The following is a 23,374-nucleotide window of genomic DNA, read 5'->3' as shown; positions in this document are numbered from 1 at the left end:
ATATGTTAAATCAGACAGCAAATGGGCTACTAAATGACACCATCATTTGTTCTACTTTTATTAAACTTAAAATGTTTGAATAAAGAAGACAAAATTATCATCATAACAAGAAAAAAGTAACTGAAGGTATTAAAACTTTCAGTTATTTCAAGGTGTTTTTTCTGCATTACTTAACTTAAGCGGGGCAACCAGGTCATTTTCCAGGTAGCCCACTAGGCTGTCACCAACAATTTTGAACTATTTCAGACTTTAAATAACCAAACTGGTTTTCACACAAATTCTTTGAAGATGAAGACAGATTTACTGTGGACATTGATGTAAATGAATCCCAGTTTAAATTAATGAAAGAAGGGAAATGAATTCATGCTGATAAATTGTCTGGTGAAAAGTACAGGATATCTGTACCTGGTAAAGTCTGCTGCAAAGGCATTAATCACACACTATTAAAAGTTTACTATTTTCACACATCCTGGATAGGATGAAAAAGTAAATAGTAACACTTAACATGTTAAGCTAGATATATGGCACCAAGCAAACTTCAACTACAGGCAAAATTAATTTGTGGTAGGTAGTACCACTATTCAGATCAAAGGATCCATTTTCACAAATGAACATAGTTGTAAGTGATATACCCCAACAGTGATAAGAATCATTTATCACCATCATAGCAACCAAAAAGCAGGTGACACAAAGACACAATGCAGTAACACTAGTAAGAAATTGATTAAGGGTGTTTTCATTGGTGGGATCAATTTAATCTGAAGAGACTGTTTTTTCTGGTAACAAAATGTCAGGTACTTTCTTTTGAATCAGTTGTTTACAGAAAGAGGGAGTGTTTTGAAAATCCAGTGATAATGACCCATGGCCTTTGAAGCTTTCTTTTTCAACAGAAGATTTATTTCATGGTTAAGAGTCAGTGAAAGATATTTACCGTAAACACTACATAGGATATTAATAATCAAGCACAGTGACCTACTTTCTGCACAATGGTCTTTTAGTAGTCAAAATGCAGCCACAATTTTGCTTGTCTCTGCAGCCAAACCCATAGACACTGACTAGATCTATGTAAACATTAGCGAAGTCACTTACCGCATATACTTTCTTAGAAGACGAGTTCAACTGCAAACTGCACAGACTCAGATCTGTCTTCACATGTGTCAGCAGATATGGGTCTGTGGTTTGTGCAGTTTGTAAGGAGTAATCAGTACTACAAAGAACATAGACCCTGATCTGCAGATGCATTATTCTACAATAGATCAAGATCTTTGTTGTTTGCAGTCTGACATGACTTTTAAACAAGAATATATGGATTTGGACTTTTTAACATAGCTTTAACAATTTTTCAGTCATATCGCTATGATGTCTGCAGTGTGGCAGTTTATAGTGATGTCTAGCACTGGGGCAACATGCCGCAGACACGTAGCACTATGTCCCACCCAGTCACATTATCCTGACACAAGGCCGACCAGTCCTAACACTAGCTTCTTAATGCTGAGTGCCATGCGAGGCAGCTGTTAGTACCATTTTTGTAAGTCTTTGGTATGACTCGGTCGGGGATTGAACCCACGACCTCCCGCATCCAAGGCGGATGCTCTAACCACTAGGCCACCGGAGCAGTTAGTATATATGGTAAGTATAAAATAAATGTATAGTGCTGGGAAAAATCTGTTTGGGTGCAGCACACACACACACACACATACACTGAGAAAACTTATGTCCGAAGCTTAATCATTTGTGATGGACGGATGAACAAAGTCATGGTTGGTTGGTTTTTAACTGCAATATTAGCATTAGCACTTACTGGCTATAACATGCTGAGGAAAAGAGTTGTTGTTGTAGGGTTAACGCCATTTTTCAGCACAAGATAGGCTATACATAATGGCCAGTATTAATGGTGGAGAAAGAACCCATGAAAACACAGAAAGAACCACCGACCCACGAGAAGCTACCAGCAAGCTTTCTCACATACCCACACTGGCCGAGCCTGAGACTCGAACTCACACAGACAGAGGTGAGATGGCAGATATCCAGAACGATGAGCACTTCAGACCACTCGGCCACCCTGAGGAAATGAATTTAAGTGCCTTTCCCAAGGTCACATTTAGACAGCCATCTTGGGTAGGCATTTAACCCACCAACACTTGGATTACGAGTCCTATACTCAATCACTGAGTCACTGTGGCCCCAAGAAGACAAACAGACAGTAAAGGGAATTGCTATCAATATACAGCATTCATGGCATGGAGTCAAAATGAGGCCTGAAACTGAATCCCTGCTAATTTGTCTCCTGTCATTTTTTTTAATGAAATAATTCATGCATAATTGGACCATAACTATTTGTGTGTATGTATGTGTATGCACATGTGTATATGTGCATGTGTGTGTATGCACATGTGTATATGTATGTGCATGTGTGTATGAACATGTGTATATGTGCGTGTGTATGTATACACATGTGTATGTGTGTGTAAAACCTTTAGCTTTAGAATCATATCCAAAGCATTAATTGTGGTCTGTTAACCTTTTCTCCTAGCTCACAGAAGGAACAATGTCATTTAATTCTGCTTTTATAACTAAGATTAGATAAACTTGGGAATTACAAATTTAAATACTGTTAGCTTATACGTTTTCATTCACGCATTTGCTTCAAATTTATACAGCTTAGGAGTAAGTATACAACTAAAAAGACCCATAAAAATGTCTTTATATTTCTAACAATGGGTGGAATATATTTTATTCTGGTTCTATATGAGGTTAATATGGCACACTTCAAATATAATATCATGCCTGTCCGGCTCAGCTGCCTTGTCATTGGAATAGTAATCCAATGGTTGAGTGTTTGATACCCACCCAGGCCAGCTCAGGTTGGATGCCTGGGGTTCTTTTCTTTGATAAAGGCGTTTAGATCCAATTTCTTTAGCATGATATAGCCATATAAAATGCTGAAGTGCTATTGAATAAAACAACCAAGCAACCAACCAACCTCAAGACAACATTGTAGTAGATTGGCAAAACTGATCTATACACACTCTGTGAAACTCGTATAAAAGCTTACTGCAACAAACTTGGTTTTCATTCCGCATTTGTATTGTATTCAGATTTTATTCAATTACTGTGTAGCTTTCATGAAGGTGATCTGAATGAGCAGGTGTTGATGCATGTCAATAATGAAAAGCACAGAATAATCTCTGCCTATGCATACTGTACCAAATGGCCAGGGTCTCTGCCTATGCATACTGTACCAAATGGCCAGGGTCTATGGGTCAACGACAGAGCTAAACATACAGAGTGGCAAATTATGACGCACACCCCTCTCCATTTCAAAGGAAGAAGAGGTTGGGGGAGCAGTTTGTACATATAAAAGACTGATTGAAGAAATAAACATAGGGGTTCTAAACATGATGTGCTATTTTCAGACATTAGCATGAATCCCCCAAGCACATTTTCTAGAATAGATCCTCAACTTTATGCTCTTTGTTAAAGCTATGAGTTTAAGAAAAATCCATACATGCTGGTCATGCTTTGACTGTCTGTGGTCTGGTGTAATAAAATAGGGCTTGAAAAAATCAGACTACAAGTGAATACAATGAACAGGTTCTAATTGCTAAATTGGGGAATTCTGCATGACTTCTTAGGATCCCTAAAAATCCCCTACATTGTTTAAAAATGCATTTCTGTCGATACTTCAGAAATAATACACGCTGAATATGACACCACATCCTGTGTGGTCCCATCCAATATCAGAAATAATGACAAAAGACTTAGTCTCCGATACAAATCACCTGCTTTATAATATTAATCTTTTATGTGTCATTTTATGTGTGAGATCAAAATATTTTATGATCAATAAAAAGTTAAAATTGTTCATCAGAATTGGAAAAAATCAATTTTATGATGATAATGCAAAGGTAGTGGAGGAATACTGTAGAACTGGTCTTGAAAGACCACCCCTTCTACTAAAGTCATGCTTTCTCAAGACAGATCATCTCTATGTACAGGTCACAATACTGTATAATCAATAAATTTGTGTATTTGACAATCTGGTCTCTAAAGACAGGTGGTCTCTAATAGCAGTGGTTTTTTTCAAAACAAGTTTTACTCCATCAGAATGTCACTAGATCAGGAAAAATTATTACCTTCAACAGCACATAATATTCCTGCCCCATGTTTAATCATCTTCAATGTCAACAACTATTTTTCTTCTTTCAGTGACATTAACATTAACCTTTTCAGTCCCAAATTACTAGGTCACTTTCTTCCCATAAGTGCAAGCCATCCACAAAATTTTGGCTAACCTTGCTACAAGTGTAAGCCATCAACAAAGTCTGGGCCATCCTTGCTCCAAATGTAGGCCATCCACAAAGTCTGGGCCAGCCTTGCTCCAAATGTAGGCCATCCACAAAGTTTGAGCCAGCCTTGCTCCAAATGTATGTCATCCACAAAGTTTGGGCCAGCCTTGCTCCAAATATAGGCCATTCACAAAGTCTGGGCCAGCCTTGCTCCAAATGTAGGCCATCCGCAAAGTCTGGGCCAGCCTTGCTCCAAATTAGGCTATCCACAAAGTTTGGGCCAGCCTTGCTCTAAATGTAGGCCATCCACAAAGTCTAGGCCAGCTTGCCCCAAATGTAGGCCATCCACAAAGTCTAGGCCAGCCTTGCCCCAAATGTAGGCCATCCACAAAGTTTGGGCCAGCCTAGCTCCAAATGTAGGTCATCTGCAAAGTCTGGGCCAGCCTTGCCACAAATGTAGGCCATCCAAAGTTTGGGCCAGCCTTGCTTTAAATGTAGGCCATTCACAAAGTCTAGGCCAGCCTTGCTCCAAATGTAAGCCATCCACAAAGTTTGGGCCAGTTCTGTGATGTAAAGCTAATGTTACTATGTGAAAGCCAGTTTTTCTTGTTTCAGTCAGTGACCATGACCTTTGAGACCCAAATTAACAGACATATTCCGTACTCCAAATGCAAGTCATCCACAACCTCTGGTTAGGTAAATGTAGATGATAGACAACTACAGATAATGAACACAAACCAAATTGATGGATGGATGGACATGATAGCAGAAAGCTCTCTGCCTTATGGCAAGTACAGAAATTTAAAGAAACCCAAATAAAGACTTTCCCCATGAAGTACTGTTGCTTTGCTGTAATGTATATGTCATATCGTTTCATGCACCATCAAGCCATACAGATCATTTTGATCATGAGATTTTTTTATAGAGAAATATATTTTTAATGCTGTATTCTTTAATAAAACAAATTAAGATTGAGATAATGGAATAACAAACTGAGATAATGACATGACAGTGTTGTGCCTTTTCTAAAGAATAGTGGTAACAATATTTTGAATAAACAGCAGCCAGCAAAGAAAAAAAAGGTAAAACTTGTGGAGCTGTGGGTGAAAGGTCAACCTAAAGACTATGGGCAGATGGTTTAGCATGTAAATGATGGATATTTCCTAGCATATTGTTTGTTGTGCCTAAATTAAAGATGGGGCCCAAATGGGCCTGACATCACTTGCCTAACATATAAAATATGCTTAGGAGTGTCTCAAATTGTTTTAATCATGCAAGTTTGGTACTCCTAAAACTTTAAGCCCAAAAGTACCATCATTAAAAATGAAACATTTTATCTTCAGTATTTGAGTATATTTTATAAAAGGATTTTGTAATGGCTTTTGTTTGAAATAGCAAATGAAAGAGAGGCAGACAGACATACATACGTACAGACAGAGACACAGACAGAATACTACCCATAACCTGAGGATTTCTGCCTCAAAAAATTCTGTAATTGGTTTGTTTTCTTGAAATCAGGCATTATCCTCTTAACAAATGGAGACTGGTTTTCCCAGCAAATGACCGTCTAAGTAACAGCAACATTGGATTTGATAGCAAAATGATTTTAACTGTACACATGATGGCATTATCAACTGTACACATAATGGCATTATCAACTGTACACACAATGGCATTATCAGCTGTACACATGATGACGAGATCAACTGTACACATAATGGCATTATCAAATGTACACATGATGGCAACATCAGCTGTACAAATGATGGCAAGATCAACTGGACACATGATGGCATCAACAATTGTACAAAATGACAATATAACTGACACATGATGGCAACATTAACCATCACAATGGCAACATCAACTGTACATATAATGGCAACATCAACTGTACACAGAAGGGTCAATTGCACTAAAAATTCCAGTTATTTCAATCAAATGGAACCAGTAAATACAACATAAGCTATGCTGCTGTTGTAATGTTTGTAATATCCAAGTTGGTACCTAACAAAAACAACACGTTCTTGACACACCTGAATTTGTAAATCAATGGACTGGATTTTATCAAAAATGTGGGCAAATGAAGAAACATACAAGGAACTCAATTAATATAATGAGGGCCTCAATTAGTGTAGTGATGAATTCAGTTACTATAGTGGAGACCTCTACTGGTGTTGTGAGGACCTCAATTAGTGTAGTGATGAATTCAGTTATTATAGTGGGGACCTCTATTGGTGTTGTGAGGACCTCAATTAGTGTAGTGTTGAATACAGTTAGTTTTAATGGGGATCTGAATTGGTATTGTGAGGACCTCAATTAATTTAATGAATTCAGTTACTGTGTTGATGACCTCAATTAGTGTAGTGACAAACTCAATTTTGTCAATATGTTATGCATTTTACACAGGTGTGTCCCATCTATTACAGGCTGTTGTAGGGGCCCCGAGTGGCCGAGTGGTCTAAAGTGCTCTTCGTTACGGATCACTGCCATCTCACCTCTGTCTGCATCGGTTTGAGTCTAAGATTCAGCCAATGTGGGTATGTGAGAAAGCTTGCCAGTAGTTTCTTGTGGGTCAGTGGTTCTTTCCAGGATTTTCCCGGGTTCTTCCTCCAACATTAATACTGGCCGCCATATATAGCCTATCGTGTGCTGAAAATGGCGTTAAACCCCACAACAACAACAACAACAGGCTGTTGTTGCTGTTGTAGGGTTTAACGCTATTTTTCAGCACGATACATAGCTGCCAATATTAATGGTGGAGGGAGAACCTGGGGAAATCCCGGAAAGAACCACCGACCCACGAGAAGCTACTGGCAAGCTTTCTCACATACCCACGTTGGCAGAATCCGAGACGCGAACCCACGCAGAGGTGAGATGGCAGTGATCCATAATGGAGAGCACTTTAGACCAATCGGGGTCTATTAAAGGTAACTAAGAGTTGATTTATATTAATGTAATCACTTTTAGTACTCTTTGTATGCCTACACAAACACAAGAACAAATGTTTCAAATATTCCAATACCTTCTGTAATAGCAAATTACATGTTAAAAAAATGCTTATCTAAAACAAATATTTAAATACGAGCTACAAAGTAAAACATTTTTGATTCTACATTGATTTTTTTAATCTGTTGTGGGCAGGGTAGTGCCTTATCCAAATAAGACAGACCTGGTTCACCTGAACATGGAACTAATGCATTGCATTTGATCAAAAAAGTATTTAAAAAAATTAGGAAAATACACAAGAAACTCTATTAGTGCACTGAATACCTCCATTAAAGTAGTGAGAACCGCTTTTAGAGTCCTGAGAAACTCAATTGATGTAATGATGACCTCAATTAGAGTAGTGAAGACCTCAATTTGAGTAGTGAGAAACTCAATTAGAATAGTGAGGACCTTAATTCCAGTCATGAAGACCTCAATTAGAGTAGTGAGAAACTCAATTAGTGTGGTGATACTCTTAAGTCATGTCATGCTTTATAAATCCACCTTGCACAGGTGTGACCCATCAATTACAGGTAATTGGGAGTTGCTTTATATTGATGTCTTCACAGGTAGTACTGTGTGTATACTCAAACTAAGGATTAATACTGGTACTGCAATAGTAAATTTAAATATAACCCACAGGGGCTTGTATCAATGCTTACAAGTGACCTGTCATACTTGTACTATATAATAACTATTAACTAATAACTATTATATAGTATATGTATGACAGTCAATTGTAAGCAAGCCCCTGTGATATAACCTACACAGTAAAAGGCATGTACATAACCTGCAGCCAAATAATAAAAAAATGACCCATGTCCTCATAACACAAAATGTAATGATAATATCACTGAGTACAAAAAACATTAATTGTCCACTTCCTTAATGAGTGATAGGTAGGAAGTAACGACAATTGGCTGTTTTATTAACAAACAGCAATCAATCATGCACGGACTCCCCTGCACTGCTGTGGCAAAATAAAAATAAAATAAAAAAATTAAGCAAAGAGACTATACCATTGTCCTTAATCTAGGGTGTAGATGGTTACATGGCGCACACACACACATACACACACACACACACACACACACACACACACACACACACACACAATATGATACCTAAGTGATCATTATGTTGAGCTACCACTACAGAAAGGCTTGATAATTAAAGCAAATCCCTGTGACCCTACTTTTCTCCATGTTGAGTATTGACTATCATCTAAGGTGTGGATGGAGATAGGTTTGTACACACACACACACACACACACACACACACTCAACTTCCACTAAGCCAGGCTTGACAATAGAAGCAGATCACTGTTACCAATAATTGTGCCTAGGTATCGTAATACCCTCAATGATGAATATACCTATCAAGTTTAAGAATTATATATGCATCAATTTTAAGAAACTGAGCTACATGTAAATGCAAGAAAATTAGGCTGACACCTAATCCAATGACAACCCCATTGGAAAAGTGATCCCTTTTCTCATTCATGTACATGTCTGACAGACTGCCCATACAAAAAAGCCATCTGAGATATTCTTATCCCACATGAGTGTAATCAGTGACACTATAGTGTACATCGTTATGTTTATGTCATTATTGTCTACATTATGTTTAAGTCATTATTGTCTACATTTTTTATGTCATGAATGTCTACATTATGTTTACGTCATTATTGTCTACATTATGTTTATGTCATGAATGTCTGCATTATTATATCATGATTGTCTACATATTGTTTATGTCATTAATGTCTACATTATGTTTAAGTCATTATTGTCTACATTATGTTTATGTCATGAATGTCTACATTATGTTTATGTCATTAATGTCTACATTATGTTTATGTCATTACTGTCTACATTATGTTTATGTCATTAATGTCTACATTATGTTTATGTCATTATTGTCTACATTATGTTTATGTCATTAATGTCTACATTATGTTTAAGTCATTAATGTCTACATTATATTTAAGTCATTAATGTCTACATTATGTTTTTGTCATTAATGTCTACATTATGTTTAAGTCATTAATGTCTACATTATGTTTAAGTCATTAATGTCTACATTATGTTTAAGACATTAATGTCTACATTATGTTTATGTCATGAATGTCTGCATTATGTCATGATTGTCTACATATTGTTTATGTCATTATTGTCTACTTTATATTTAAGTCATTAATGTCTAATTATGTTTATGTCATTATTGTCTACATTATGTTTATGTCATTAATGTTTACATTGTGTTTATATCTTGAGTGTCTACATTGTTTGTCATGAATGTCTGCATTATTATGTTATGACTGTCTACATATTGTTTATGTCATTAATGTCTACATTATGTTTATGTCATGAATGTCTACATTATGTTTATGTCATTAATGTTTACATTGTGTTTATATCTTGAATGTGTACATTATGTTTATGTAATGAATGTCTACAGTATGTTTTTGTCATTATGTCTAAATTATGTTTTTGTCATTAATGTCTACATTATGTTTATGTCATGAATGTCTACATCATGAATGTCTACAACGTTTCTAAAACAATTTATGACAAAAAGAAATAAAATTCAAAAAAATAAAGCAATAATTCTTGAACATAATTCTTTGCTGTAACTGAACTTTTTTTATATACTTCCCTAGGATTCAAAAATATTTAGAAAATGCTGTACCTTTCTAGCACTCTGCTGTTGATGCACCATCTACAGCCATCCCTCTTTTCTGATTATATCAATTGTATTGGACATGGAAATTAATGTCTACCCCTGAGATCAGAATTAGTGGGCAGGCACCTGGCAAAGCCTCATTCTGGCCAACAAATTAAGACCCTCAGGAGGAATTTTCCTATCTGACATCAATGCATATAATAGATTGTATTAGTCTCATCTATACTTCAAACATAAGACTTATAGTAAAAGTCACAGTAAAGTCTCTTGTACTGAAACACTAGAAGTGATTTAAAAATATTTCAAGACCTCAATATACCAAACACCTCTTTCTTTGTACAGTATTACAAGAATTTAAAATCACACTCAAAGTGCATGACTGCATATATTTAACAGGATCCAAACAATACATACAAAAACCTTTGATAAGAGAAGTTACTGTTGTGGGTTGAACATCATTTTTCAGCATATAATATGCCATACATGGCAAAAGGTATTTACCTCTGACTTTGACTCCAAAAACATCTTGATTTTCCAATCACAAAGGTCATATGTCTCCAAGCTATCCAAACTATCAGTCTCCCATGTTTCCATGGCTACCTACTATACAGCAATGTTGCAACTCAAGGGTAATACAAACAGCAGAATAGTAAAAGTGTCACTCTTTTCTCGAATGTAAGCATGCAAGCAATGTGAATTTTCATTAATTTACATCTATATTTTGTTCACTGCAAGTTACTTATAATGTATACTTTTCATAAATTTTATGTCTTGATATGCAAATCACACTAATTAATTTTTGTTTCATTACAGTACAATTTATCTGTTACTATCAATCCACAAACTTGTCTGTGTAATTATGATACAAAAGTCCCTGAATCCTCAAACTTGTAGGTGACGTTATGACAAAAGTCCCTTACTCCTCAAACTTGTGTCATTATGACATAAATGTCCCTTACTCTTCCGAATGGTAGGTGTCATTGTGACATACGAGTTCCTTAATCCTCAAACTTGTAGGTGTTATTATGATATAAAAATACCCTTAATCCTCAAACTTGTAGGTGTCATAATGATGTAAAAAGTCCCTTAATCCTCAAACTTGAAGATGTCATTATGATATATAAAGGCCTTTAATCCTCAAACTTGTAAGTCCCATAATCCTCAGTACATGCATTGGAATTAAATTAATTCTGTACATCACCACCACTTTGATAACAGAAAAACATCATGTCTAGCCAGTAATTCAGTAATACTCACTGTTCTGTTCATAGTAAACTCGGTGAATGACTTGGGCTAAACACGTAAAGCTACCTGTATATGTAGAATATCTCTCTAATCTCCATTGGTTGGACCCTTGATTGTACTGTTACACCTGACTGTCAAACAAGGATAAACTCATCACTGGTAGATTATGTACAATATTTGGACTTATTGACACTAGATTTAAACAATGTCTCTTCTAGAACTGAAAATTAAAGGAGAAAATCTCCCCCTCAGTTTGAAAAGAAGTTGTGATTGTGGTGGTGGGATTTCACCAATATAGGAGGCAATTAATGAAGAAATAAAGATAGGGTAAAAAAATACGTTTTTCATGCAATATTATGGTTTACTTCTTGTTAATTTTTTTTCAATTAGCATGAATTGCATATTCTTGAATTGACACTAGAGTGGGGTGAATTAATCATTGGAAAAAGAATGTAACACTTTTTATACCAAATGAGTTCAAGGTCTCTGCTTTTTTTTTTTTTTTTTTAAAAATAAACGCCAAACAAAGATTAATCACTCTGAATAAAGCAAAGAACATTCATCATAAAATATATAATATATTGCATATGTTATGTATCACTATCTACCTGATATATCCAACAACAAGGTCAATGGATTATATATCACAATATATTATACTTCACTCACAATGAATACAACATTGCACCATATGTACTCATGACAAAAACCATAAAAGACATGTAGCTAACTGAGACGATGTTTTTACCAAATTCCATCATAATATTATAAACAAAACATCTCTGAGACTATGATAATTACAATTTAAATTCCACATTTTCATGTTAAAACAACAATTTGCTTCACAAGGGTCATAACTATTTGAAAAATGGTGGAAATGAGTTGTTGTTGTTGTAGGATTTAACGCCATTTTTTAGCACACAGCAGCCAATATTAATGATGGAGGAAAACCTCGGGCAAGAACCACTGACACACGAGAAGCTACTGGCAAGCTTTCTCACATACCCACATTGGCCAAATCTGAGACTTGAACCCACACAGACAAAGGTAAGATGGCAGTGATCCATAAAGAAGAGTGCTTTAGACCACTTGGCCACTTGGGGCCTCTGGTGGAAATGAGACCAAAGCCATAAAAGACAAAGTCTATAAGACAATTTTCATACCTCTTTGTACCAGATTTTGAATAGTTCTTGAGTTATCCTGGTAAGAAGGAAAAACTTGTGTGATGATATGATAATAAAAAAAATCTTATAATGGGTCATAACTCTATCCAAAATTGAGCTGACAAGACATAAAATTCCTAAAAAGGACATGTTAAAAGTCCATGAAAATGTTCATACCATATTGCCTCTGGATATATCAATAATTTTTGAACTATGACATCCCACATGAAGATATTAAGTTAATTATTGCAAGCCAAAATGGGGGCCCCGAGTGGCCGAGTGGTCTAAAGCGCTCACCGTTACGGATCACTGCCATCTCACCTCTGTCTGCGCGAGTTCGAGTATCAGCCTTGGCTAATATTGGTACATAAGAAAGCCTGCCAGTAGCTTCTCGTGGGTCGGTGGTTCTTCCCGGGGTTTTCCAGGGTTCTTCCTTCACCAATTATACTGGCCGCCATGTATAGCCTATCTTGTGCTGAAAAATGGCGTTAAACCCTACAACAACAACAACAACAACAACAACAACAAGCCAAAATGGAGCTGATGTGACAACACTGCGAGTCATAAATGGCAGATATAATACTATGAGAAACTATGCAAACCAAATTGCATCGGAATATATTCTTTGAGAGTTATACTGATTACCAATATCTGGTGTATTGGGTATTTAAATTGATGTAATAAGAGTAAAAACTCCAAAATAAATGGACCTGTAAAGACTAAACCTTTAAAACTGCACACCTTTGTGCAATAAACATTTACCTGTCAAATGGCATCCAGTTAGGTGCATGGACAGACAGACAGAAAGAAGGAAAAGGCAGTTACTATAGGGCTGGCCTAATTTTCAGTGCAAAGTCCAGACAGATATTTGAAACAATAACTAACCAAAGGATTTATGATTCTTGCACATTTTACAAAATTAAAGTCAAAAGCAAATTAACTGCATCATTTGGCAATGTCCATGCAGTGTACTGTGGTGACTGATCTATACTCGCATATCCTGATCAGATCCAACTGGATAGACCCAGATCTGCTGTTGCATGATGGGCTGGCTGATCAGAGGCTATGCAAATTGCTAGAGTAATCAGTATCAGAGACTATGCAAATTGCAAGAGTAATCAGTATCAGAGGCTATGCAAATTGCAAGAGTAATCAGTAGAGCAAACAAAACAGATACTGATCTGCAGATGCATTATGCAACACCAGATCAGAATCCATGTCGTTTGCTGTTGGACTGGGCTTACAATTGATTATACTGTAATATTGTACGTTTTTGGTTTTTCTGAACTATCTTAAGTTTTGTACTTGAAGATACTCAACCCATAACTTTTTTTTCCGCCATAAAAGGATATTCTTTACAAGTCAGATTTAAATCCACACTTTTCAGTTAATGTAACTTGTCTCTTACAAAACATTATTTGAGTGAAGTGTTCTAGTTCTATTTTCCGAGGAATAAAAATGTGCTAATTTAAACCCAGTACATACTCAAAATCGTTGCCATTTTAGACTGGTTCAGCAGGTCAATGAGTTATATTGTGCAGGATAACATAACCTAGAAAATTACCATATTTACCCAATGATAAGCCCATCCTTTAAGCATGCCAGATTTAAAAAAAACCAAAAAACATTGTCAAATGTTTGCAAATGTATCTTTGACAATAGGATTATTACCTGATTCATTTTACAGGTTTGTTATCCACTGCCCCTGGTCTACTCCTGTGAGAAATGCCACCAACTACAATAGAATGACTCTATCCTATCATATTTTTTAAAAAAATGAAGTTTTCTAGTAATGACTATTTTGCATATTTTTTAAACTGTACTTTTAGAGAAATGACCATTACAGCCATCTGATTAAAATCAAGCTCTCCTTATCAATCAGCAGAACTGATAAGCACTAATACATGTCATGTTCTATTGACCTTGGCCTTTACACAATCAAATTACCATACAAGTCATGATGCAAACAACGAAAATCCTGATCTGCTGTTGCACAATGCACCTGCAGATCAGGATCTATCTTGTTTGTTCTAATTATTACTCTTAACAAACTGTACAGACCTAGATCTGCTGGCACATTATCGGATGGCAGAACTGGGTGTGTGCAGTTTGCAGTTAAACTCATCTTTTAAGCAAGTATATACAGTACAGTATATAATGCTGAATTCAAAGAGGCCATTTAAATCATTTTACTCCTGTTAAATGCCATTATTAGTACTTACTGTGGTAAATATCTAATCTTACCTAATCTTACCTACTTAACACAAAGTTCCAATCTCATCTTTTCATCTTATTAATATAGGTTAATTATCACCAGGGCAGGCAGTTGTTCAAATTCACTGCTGATTCAAGGTTTGTTAAGTTATAACAGGTAACTTTAAAAGCACATTTTCTGTGTCACAGTCTAGCAATTAAACAAGAATTAACAAATTCACACCAAAGAAGTTGAGTATGGAATACAAATTGAGAACAAAGAAGAACACAAAAAAGTGATCCAATCTTACTTTTAAATGGAAACCATGTAGATGTGGAGACAAAAAGACATCAGTGAAATAAACATTAAGAATGTCAAACACCCCCACACACACACATTTTCAATAATTGAACACAAAAACTGTATTTTAGGCATTACTTCAATCCCTCCTGCATGTGCATTTTAACTATGTGGCACTGTATCAGCAAATATGTACACAGGCATACATGCACATTTTATTTAAAATTAAAAAATAAAAAAAAAAATTTCAAGTTGGAATTGGATTACATAATAAGAAAAATTAGCTGACTGGAGCTATTTTACCAACTGTAAACAATAATGCAACAATTTACTTAAAAAAATCAGACATGCTTAAAATCATACATTTTTTCTTCTTCTGGTTATATAATTATAAAGGGGCCCCGAGTGGCCAAGTGGTCTAAAGTGCTCTCCGTTATGAATCACTGCCATCTCACCTCTGCCTGCGTGGGTTCGAGTCTAGGATTCGGCCAATGTGGGTATGTGAGAAAGCTTGCCAGTAGCTTCTCGTGGGTTGGTGGTTCTTCCCGGGTTCTTCCTCCACCATCAATACTGGCTGCCATGCATAGCCTATCGTGTGCTGAAAAATGGCATTAAACTCCACAACAACAACAAAATATAATTATATTTTTATGCTAAAACTACATACCCCTCCCCCATTATAATTTATATTTTTAGAATCAATAAAACAAAATAATGTCACAATAATAGATTCTACTCTCCAAAATTACATGATGGCCAACACACACTCGAGGTACTCCCTGACCCCCCCCACCCCATGTCCAATTAAAAATTTCACTGTAGAGAAACAACAATATAAGACCTTTGGAACAAATATATGTATAGTTTGGACCCTAATTAAACAGAAAAAAGATACTAGCAACAGCAAACAGCTTTTATAATTATCTTCAAACAATTTTTTCAGGGCTTGATAAAAAAAAAACTATACTGTAGAATGCCTTTAAATGCCCATTAATTAAGTTTTATGTATCTTCAAGGTAGTATGTCTTCATGCTGCCAATTAATAATTTTTAACAAATGTAATTTAAATGGTACAGTATACGCCTGACCTGTGTTTAACTGTCCCATATGTAATTACTTAACAACACGAAATGTAATGAGCAGAAACCACTACTTCTCTTATCTAGCTTACTATGATCATGACCTCTGACCTTTTCACTGCAGAATCTAAACGTTTCTGTATTACCTTAAAGGCAAGCCATCCATAAAATTTGATGAAAAAATTTACTCTAGAATAAAAGTTACTATTATTCTGCTTTCTACACTAGGTGGCAATTTGGGTGAAATAACCACACATTTTTTGTAATCTTCTGAAAGGATGGAGCTAATGGGATCCACACACCCTTTAACACCGCCTGTTCCATCTTAGAACATCCTAAAGACCGCACTCCTTTGAAGAAGTGCTCGGTCATCTACAAACTCTAGTGTGATAATTTTGAAGAGAAAAAAACTATACTGGGGAGACCGCTGGAAGCCTTGAAACAGGAGTTAAAGAATCCCTGACAGTGGTTGGTGAACACTGCAAAGAATTGGGGCATACTGTTTCTAGGGATAACATCTTAGTACTCAGTACAGGGAATGGTACCCAAAGGACAAAGATATGGGAGGCTATTACTCAGTACAGGGAATTGTACCCAAAGGACAAAGATATGGGAGGCTATTACTCAGTACAGGGAATAGTACCCAAAGGACAAAGATATGGGAGGCTATTACTCAGTACAGGGAATGGTACCCAAAGGACAAAGATATGGGAGGCTATTACTCAGTACAGGGAATAGTACCCAAAGGACAAAGATATGGGAGGCTATTACTCAGTACAGGGAATGGTACCTAAAGGACAAAGATATGGGAGGCTATTACTCAGTACAGGGAATGGTACCCAAAGGACAAAGATATGGGAGGCTATTACTCAGTACAGGGAATAGTACCCAAAGGACAAAGATATGGGAGGCTATTACTCAGTACAGGGAATGGTACCCAAAGGACAAAGATATGGGAGGCTATTACTCAGTACAGGGAATGGTACCCAAAGGACAAAGATATGGGAGGCTATTGAGATCACGAAGGCAGAACTAGAGTTGAACAATGATATCATCAGGATTGGAACTTCCATCATTGTACAAAAGGATTCTGTCGCATGAGCAACATTTATTTCATCATGGAACTCAGTCCAGACATCATTCCTTTGATGAAGGCATAGTGATAAGGTTGAAAGGTAAGGAGTCAAGATTTAGTTTGCTGCAAAAAGGTATCTATTCCTGTTCATTAACTATAACTGGCTGTAGCAGGTAATAATATTAATTCTAGAATCACACTTAAGTCTGTCATTTCACCTCTACAAGTCCAAAAAGTGAAGTTCGATTCACCTTGATTTGAATTGATGTCATTCCCCCCACCATTGATTGTGTCAATGCAATGCATTAATAATCAAAGGAAAATGTCCTATTCTGTCAGTTTTCCATTCAAAGAAGAAGGAACCTGTATGCTCTATTATCAACCCTGAATGTATGGTTCCAAAGATTAGGTGAAAAAAGAAGGCTTTGAAAACAAAGGCAGAAAAGTGTACAATTCATAAAATACAAATCTTTCACCAAGGGAACATCATTATGGAATGTGTCCCATGGCAAATAGGCTGCCTCCATTATTCACCTCTTACTTGATGCAGGGGGCCCGAATTAGGAGAAAAAACAAGAAACAGTTATAGATTTATTAGCTTTATGTTTGAATAACAGTTTAGGATTTCAAATAAGTCACTGACTAACGTCTTGGCTCCTGATAACAGCTTTATAGATTGTCCTGAATATACCATTTTTCACACCTGACTGACTTCTTGGCTCCTGATAACAGCTTTATAGATTGTCCTGAATATACCATTTTTCTAACAAAATTTCATTTCATGGATATTTGTTATCCATGAATTGTTTTTACTACTAAATTTCCATGAATATTTCTCATTTTTATTTTTGTTTTAATATATTCTTTGTTCAACTTGTAATCAATGCATGAGCTCATTACAATAATTGTGTACTCAATAAGGCAATTTCCACGATGTTCACATGCACTGACTTGAAATTAATATTTGTTAGAAATGTTGACATTAGAGAAATTGACATGTGACCTATGTCGTTATCAACAGAGCCCACTCTGATTATTCCGCCAAAAATGTAACAAGGGATCTGACAGAATCTTTTACATTCAGCTGCATCAAATCAGCTAAGGAAGCAATAGATGGTAGATAACTTGGCTATGTATGCCAAAGGTTGACCAGAAAAAATGTGCATTGATATTCTTGGCACATAAAGATGTTCACAGCTACTTTTTTTTACCCTGTTTGTATACTGTCTCGATGCCTGTAATTCAGCATTGATGCATGTGTGTGTGTGTGTGTGTGGTTTAGATTTTTAACATAGCTTTAACAATTTTTCAGTCATATCACTACAATGTCTGCAGTATGACATTTTACAGTGATGTCTAGCACTGGGGCATCATGCAGCAGACATGAAGGATGATGTGCCATCCAGTCACATTATCCCCTATCCCGACAACAGGCTGACCAGTCCTAACACTAACCTCTTAACGATGAGCACCAAGCGAGGCAACTGTCAGTACCATTTTTGTGAGTCTTTGGTATGACTCGGAATCGAACCCATGACCTTGCATATTCATGGCGGATGCTCTAACCACTAAGCCACCAGAGTGGTCAGCATTGATGCAGCCAATCAGAATTGCAAACTGCAGTGGTGATTCTGCTGAGGGAATTTGGTGGCAATGGGAAGACTTAATTCAATTAAATATAAATACCATCTGTACTCACATACAAGTTGCATCAAACTGCAAAGACCCAGATCTGCCATCACACAATACACTGACAGATCTGGGTTTATGTAGTGTGTTAGGAGTAGTAATAATCAACAGAACAATAAACTCCGACCCTCATCATAATTAACCAGCAGATCAGGGTCTATTGTTTTTTTTAACTTACCAGCCATAACAAACTGCATCAACCCAGGTCTACCATCGTGTTGCCACATAAAATTAGGAAGAACTTGGATTCAACTGTAAACACACCCTGATCTATCACTGCTTAATGCATGGACAGATCAGGGTCTGTTTTGTTTAATTTATTTAGCCCTAACAAATAATAAAAACACAGATATGCTGGTTCATGATGTGCTGGTATATTGGGGTCTATGCTGCCTGCAGCTAATTCAGACATGTTTGCAGTGTATATGGTACATATGACCGACCACTGTAGGACCAAAAATGTGAAAAATAACCATGAAATACATGAACCATCTATACTTGCTTATAAGTCAAGTCAAACTGCAATCAACAAAGATCCTGATATGCTGTAGCAAAATGCATGTGCAGATTAAAATCTATGTTGTTTATTCTACTGATTACTCCTGGTGCATTATGCAATGGCAGATCTGGGTATGCGCAGTTTGCAGTTGGGCTTGTCTTATAAGCATGTATCTATGGTACCTGGTTGCATCCATGCATGGTTGTAAAACAAAACAGCCTATCACAGGATGCTCCAAAAATAATGCAGTTAATACAAAAAAAATTTGAAATCCACAGTATTTTAACATTAACATCCTTAGTTTGAAGATAGTCTGCTTACAATTTATGCACTTAATTTATTTGTATTTAGGATTAATGAAAATGGCAGAACATGTTTAATGATTTCTTCCCATTGTCTGTGGGCACTGAAAAGCAGACAGCAAGATATTTTATCAATCAAAAGATATTTGTATTTATGTCTAGGAATTTACTCTGGCTTGTAAAATTTTGCCAACTCCTGTGGTGCCTTTTTCCTTTCAGAAAACTTTATTGGAGATGAAAACACTGCTATAATAAAATATTCATTAACAGCTTAGTCTAAGTATTTCAGAAAATCCTAGAGTCTTAAAGGTCAATGACTAAGCAACAGAGGAATTTCCTTTGTTAGATTTATTAAAATAACATAGTGACATGAATTATGTCAAATAGTGACTGATCTTCTACACAACAATAACACAAATTTTTAAAAAGTCATAAATGTAGCTAATAATTATTTGTGAAGTTAAACACAATGTTGTGTTTATAAGCATGGGCAATAACAAGATCATTATCTTGTCAATACACGTGTGCAAGTCTTGCTTGTTTAATGTACTGGTATAAACACAAATGGGATAGATCTTAACCTGTGATTGAGAACTAAACATACCCATCTGGAATACAGTTTTTATTCACCTAATGCTGTTGCTCTTGAGGTCAGGCCATTGTATTGTCATGGCTATGAGAAACGATCTAAGAATCTCTTTATTATTGTTAACAGATATACCTCTTAAAGCCTAAACTTCTGAGTGTGCGTGTGTGTGAAATGGATTTTAACGTAGCTTTAACAATTTTTCAGTCATATCGCTACGATGTCTACAATGTGGCAGTTTACAGTGGTGTCTAGCACTGGGGCATCATGCTGCAGACATGTAGCACGATGTCCCACCCAGTCACATTATCCTGACACCAGGTCGAGCACTCCTAACACTAACTTTTTAATACTGAGCGCAAAGCGAGGCAACTGTAACATTTTTGTAAGTCTTTGGTATGACTCAGCCGGGGATCGTACCCATGACCTCCCGCATCTGAGGCGGACACTCTAACCACTAGGCCACCAGCGCAGTCCTAAACTTTTAAAGTCTACCCTCTCTTCTAATATGATAAAAAAACAAAAGATGTGCAATTAGGAATATTTTATTAAAAATTTCGCAAACATTTTATAAAAAATAATTACAACAATTCTATATGAAGCCCAAACAGGACCATGTAAATTTTGCATAAAAAACAACCAACAGATGGATGGGTGGGTTGGCTTATTAGATATGCTTTCCTGAATTAGAAATGTGCTCACAGAACATGAATGCTCTTGCCCTGCATACATGCAGGACTCCACAGTCAGTAGTTCCCAAGTAAATGAGATAAGCACAAAATTAACCAGATCAATAAACCGTGAAATATAGATCACAGTGATCTAATTTCCTGTGAAGGATGTGGTACTCCACATGACACATCTAACTACCAACTTGTGTTGATTACAAGTGTCTGAAAAAAATGACCTGAAGACAAACCCTAAACTGAGTGTAATACAAGATGAAAAGATGGATGGACTGAGCCACCTCATTATCATTATTCCATAAGGCAAAATTGTTTTGCAATATGGTGGAAAACATCCCTGCTGATAAAGCACTATCTGTAAATTTGGTAGCTATCTCCAAGGTTGCTACCATAGTCTTCAAGCTGTGGGTCAAGTACTGCTTCAGTTAGAGTGATTACTCTCATCTACACCTCCTGCATTGCATTGGTATGACAAAACCTTATGGCCAAATTAAAATAGGCAAGGCATGTGGTGAGATAAAAATGTCATCAATGTCAAATCTGGGGGGTCCTTGTACAATGTAATCTCAATTGCAACCATTACTTATAAATATCTCAGTCAACCTAATTTTCATCAAAGTCTGACCCAGATATGTAATGTCTACTGTATCCAGATTTAGTGAAGGTTATACAATGATTTCTAAGACTACATCTACTGTGAACGAATACAAAACAATGTAATTCAACAATAACAACAACAACAACAAACCAGCACATATTTTGTATGATACTGCCTAAATTTGTCTGCATGTATTTGAACATGTATAATATAGATGGACTGCCCAATATTGCTTTCAAAATTAAAAACTAGCATGGAAAAAATATCAAGTTAGGGACATATATTTTTAACATTTTAAAGAAAACAAGTTCCTACAATAAGAGGCCCAGGTGGACCTTATATTGCTCACCTGGCTTACATAATAAATATTGTCTATTTCACTAAGCAGGATTATGTAATATTGTAAAAATGCAACCATATATAAAATGTCTCCTAAACTTACGTTGATTTTATCTACATCCATTAATCTAAATATCAGGACTCCACACACACCCCCACCATATTTTCAAAACTTGCAGTATTTTTCAATAGTACATCAAATTTATGGACACGAAATTTAATTTTTAAAACTGACAAATTTTCTTTTAATTTATTTTTTACTGGAATATATATTAATGTAAACATTGTACCCATATTCAAAGACAGGTGACTAACAAATGAAAGTCAAAAGATTAAACTGCTTTCATTAAATAGACTAATTAAACTATTTACAGCCCAGTTAGTTCCTCTTGTTATCCCCAAATTTTTTCCCCTCAGATTACTGTCCAAGAGAACCAGAGAAGGGCAGGTAACTAAAGAGCATATCCTTTCCACATAGTTGCTTTGTGTAAACAACTTAAAGTCATGAACTTGTAACGAGAGAGAGCTGAAATAATGTTAAAAATACACAATACATTAATAATAAAATTACGCTTTCTTTCCTACATCTAAAGCAGGATGTCATTCTTACCAAAGAAGATAATTCAGTTTGAAACATGCTGACAGATAGACCTTTGTGTATACTTGTATCCAATGGCAATACATCTACATGAAAATAGAAACACACCAGAACTGCAACCAGTATTCATTATTTGTAGAAGAAAAGACAGCCTATGCTGTTGTAGTCAATATTCATTATTTGTAAATGAAAAGACAGCCTCTGTTACTATAGTCATTATTTATCGACACCATCACTTGTGAGTTATTGATGAAGAGGTGTATTTAAAAGCTCTGATCAAAATTTGATTAGAAATAAAGATGCTAGGGTGTTGACAAACTCTGCCAATCAGATGCAGGATCATGGCATTAGTATGCATGGGTTTCGCTCATTATTATATCTGAGACTTTGATAATATAAGCCTATCTACCAAGTTTGATCAATACTGCATCCAAAAACTGTCTCTGAGTAGTACAAGCTGGACCAATCAGATGAAGATCACCTCATAAATATGCAAAGATCTTGCTCATAATAAAATACATTCAACATCTTGACCGTCTATTTTTACTTAGTCTGATTACTGCCGTATATACTTATTTATAAGACTAGTCCCACTGCAAACTGCAGAGACCCAGATCTGCTGTCACATAATGCAGATCTGGGTCTGTGCAGTTTATAAGGAATAATCAGTAGAACAAATAAGGACTGTGACCTGCAGGTGCACTATGCTATGGTAGATCAGGATCTTTGTTGTTTGCAGCTGGACTATAAGTGAGTATATACGGTATCTAGTAAGAAATACAGTTACTTGAATGGCAACAAACTTAGCTAATAAAATGCAAGATGACCTTGTTAGTATGCGTAGAGCTCATAATAAAACTTGTTGGATACCCTGATGATATTAGCCTATTCACCCAGTTTAATTAAAAAAATCTGATGACATAGTTCCTAAAGTGTTGACAAGCTCAACTAATATAATGGAAAATTACTTTCACTAATATGCATGATTCTCGCTCGCTATATTTTTCTGAAACCATGAAACAATTTTGGAAGAGCATCAGACTTGTAAATCATGGGTTG

General features: G+C 36.0%; 1 protein-coding gene across 4 annotated transcripts in view; it reads right to left on the bottom strand.

The window, feature by feature from the left end:
* The window catches only part of LOC149798245 (tripartite motif-containing protein 2-like), a 169,580-nt gene that overhangs the window by 52,049 nt on the left and 94,157 nt on the right, over positions 1–23,374 (bottom strand). The window contains exon 1 of one of the 4 annotated variants that reach the window (XM_089963374.1): positions 10,464–11,236. The exons of the other annotated variants lie outside the window; for them this stretch is intronic. Within the exon in view, the coding sequence (XP_089819500.1) occupies positions 10,464–10,556 (93 nt within the window). The 5' untranslated portion in view covers positions 10,557–11,236. Of the gene's footprint in view, positions 1–10,463; positions 11,237–23,374 lie in introns of those variants that run through there. 4 annotated transcript variants of the gene reach the window in all.

Source organism: Sinohyriopsis cumingii, chromosome 6 (genome assembly GCF_028554795.1).
Source record: "Sinohyriopsis cumingii isolate HCF-2022 chromosome 6, ASM2855479v2, whole genome shotgun sequence".
Classification (NCBI taxonomy): Eukaryota; Metazoa; Mollusca; class Bivalvia; order Unionida; family Unionidae; genus Sinohyriopsis; species Sinohyriopsis cumingii.
Note: the sequence above shows the minus strand (reverse complement) of the source record. Positions and strands in the feature narration are given on the sequence as shown.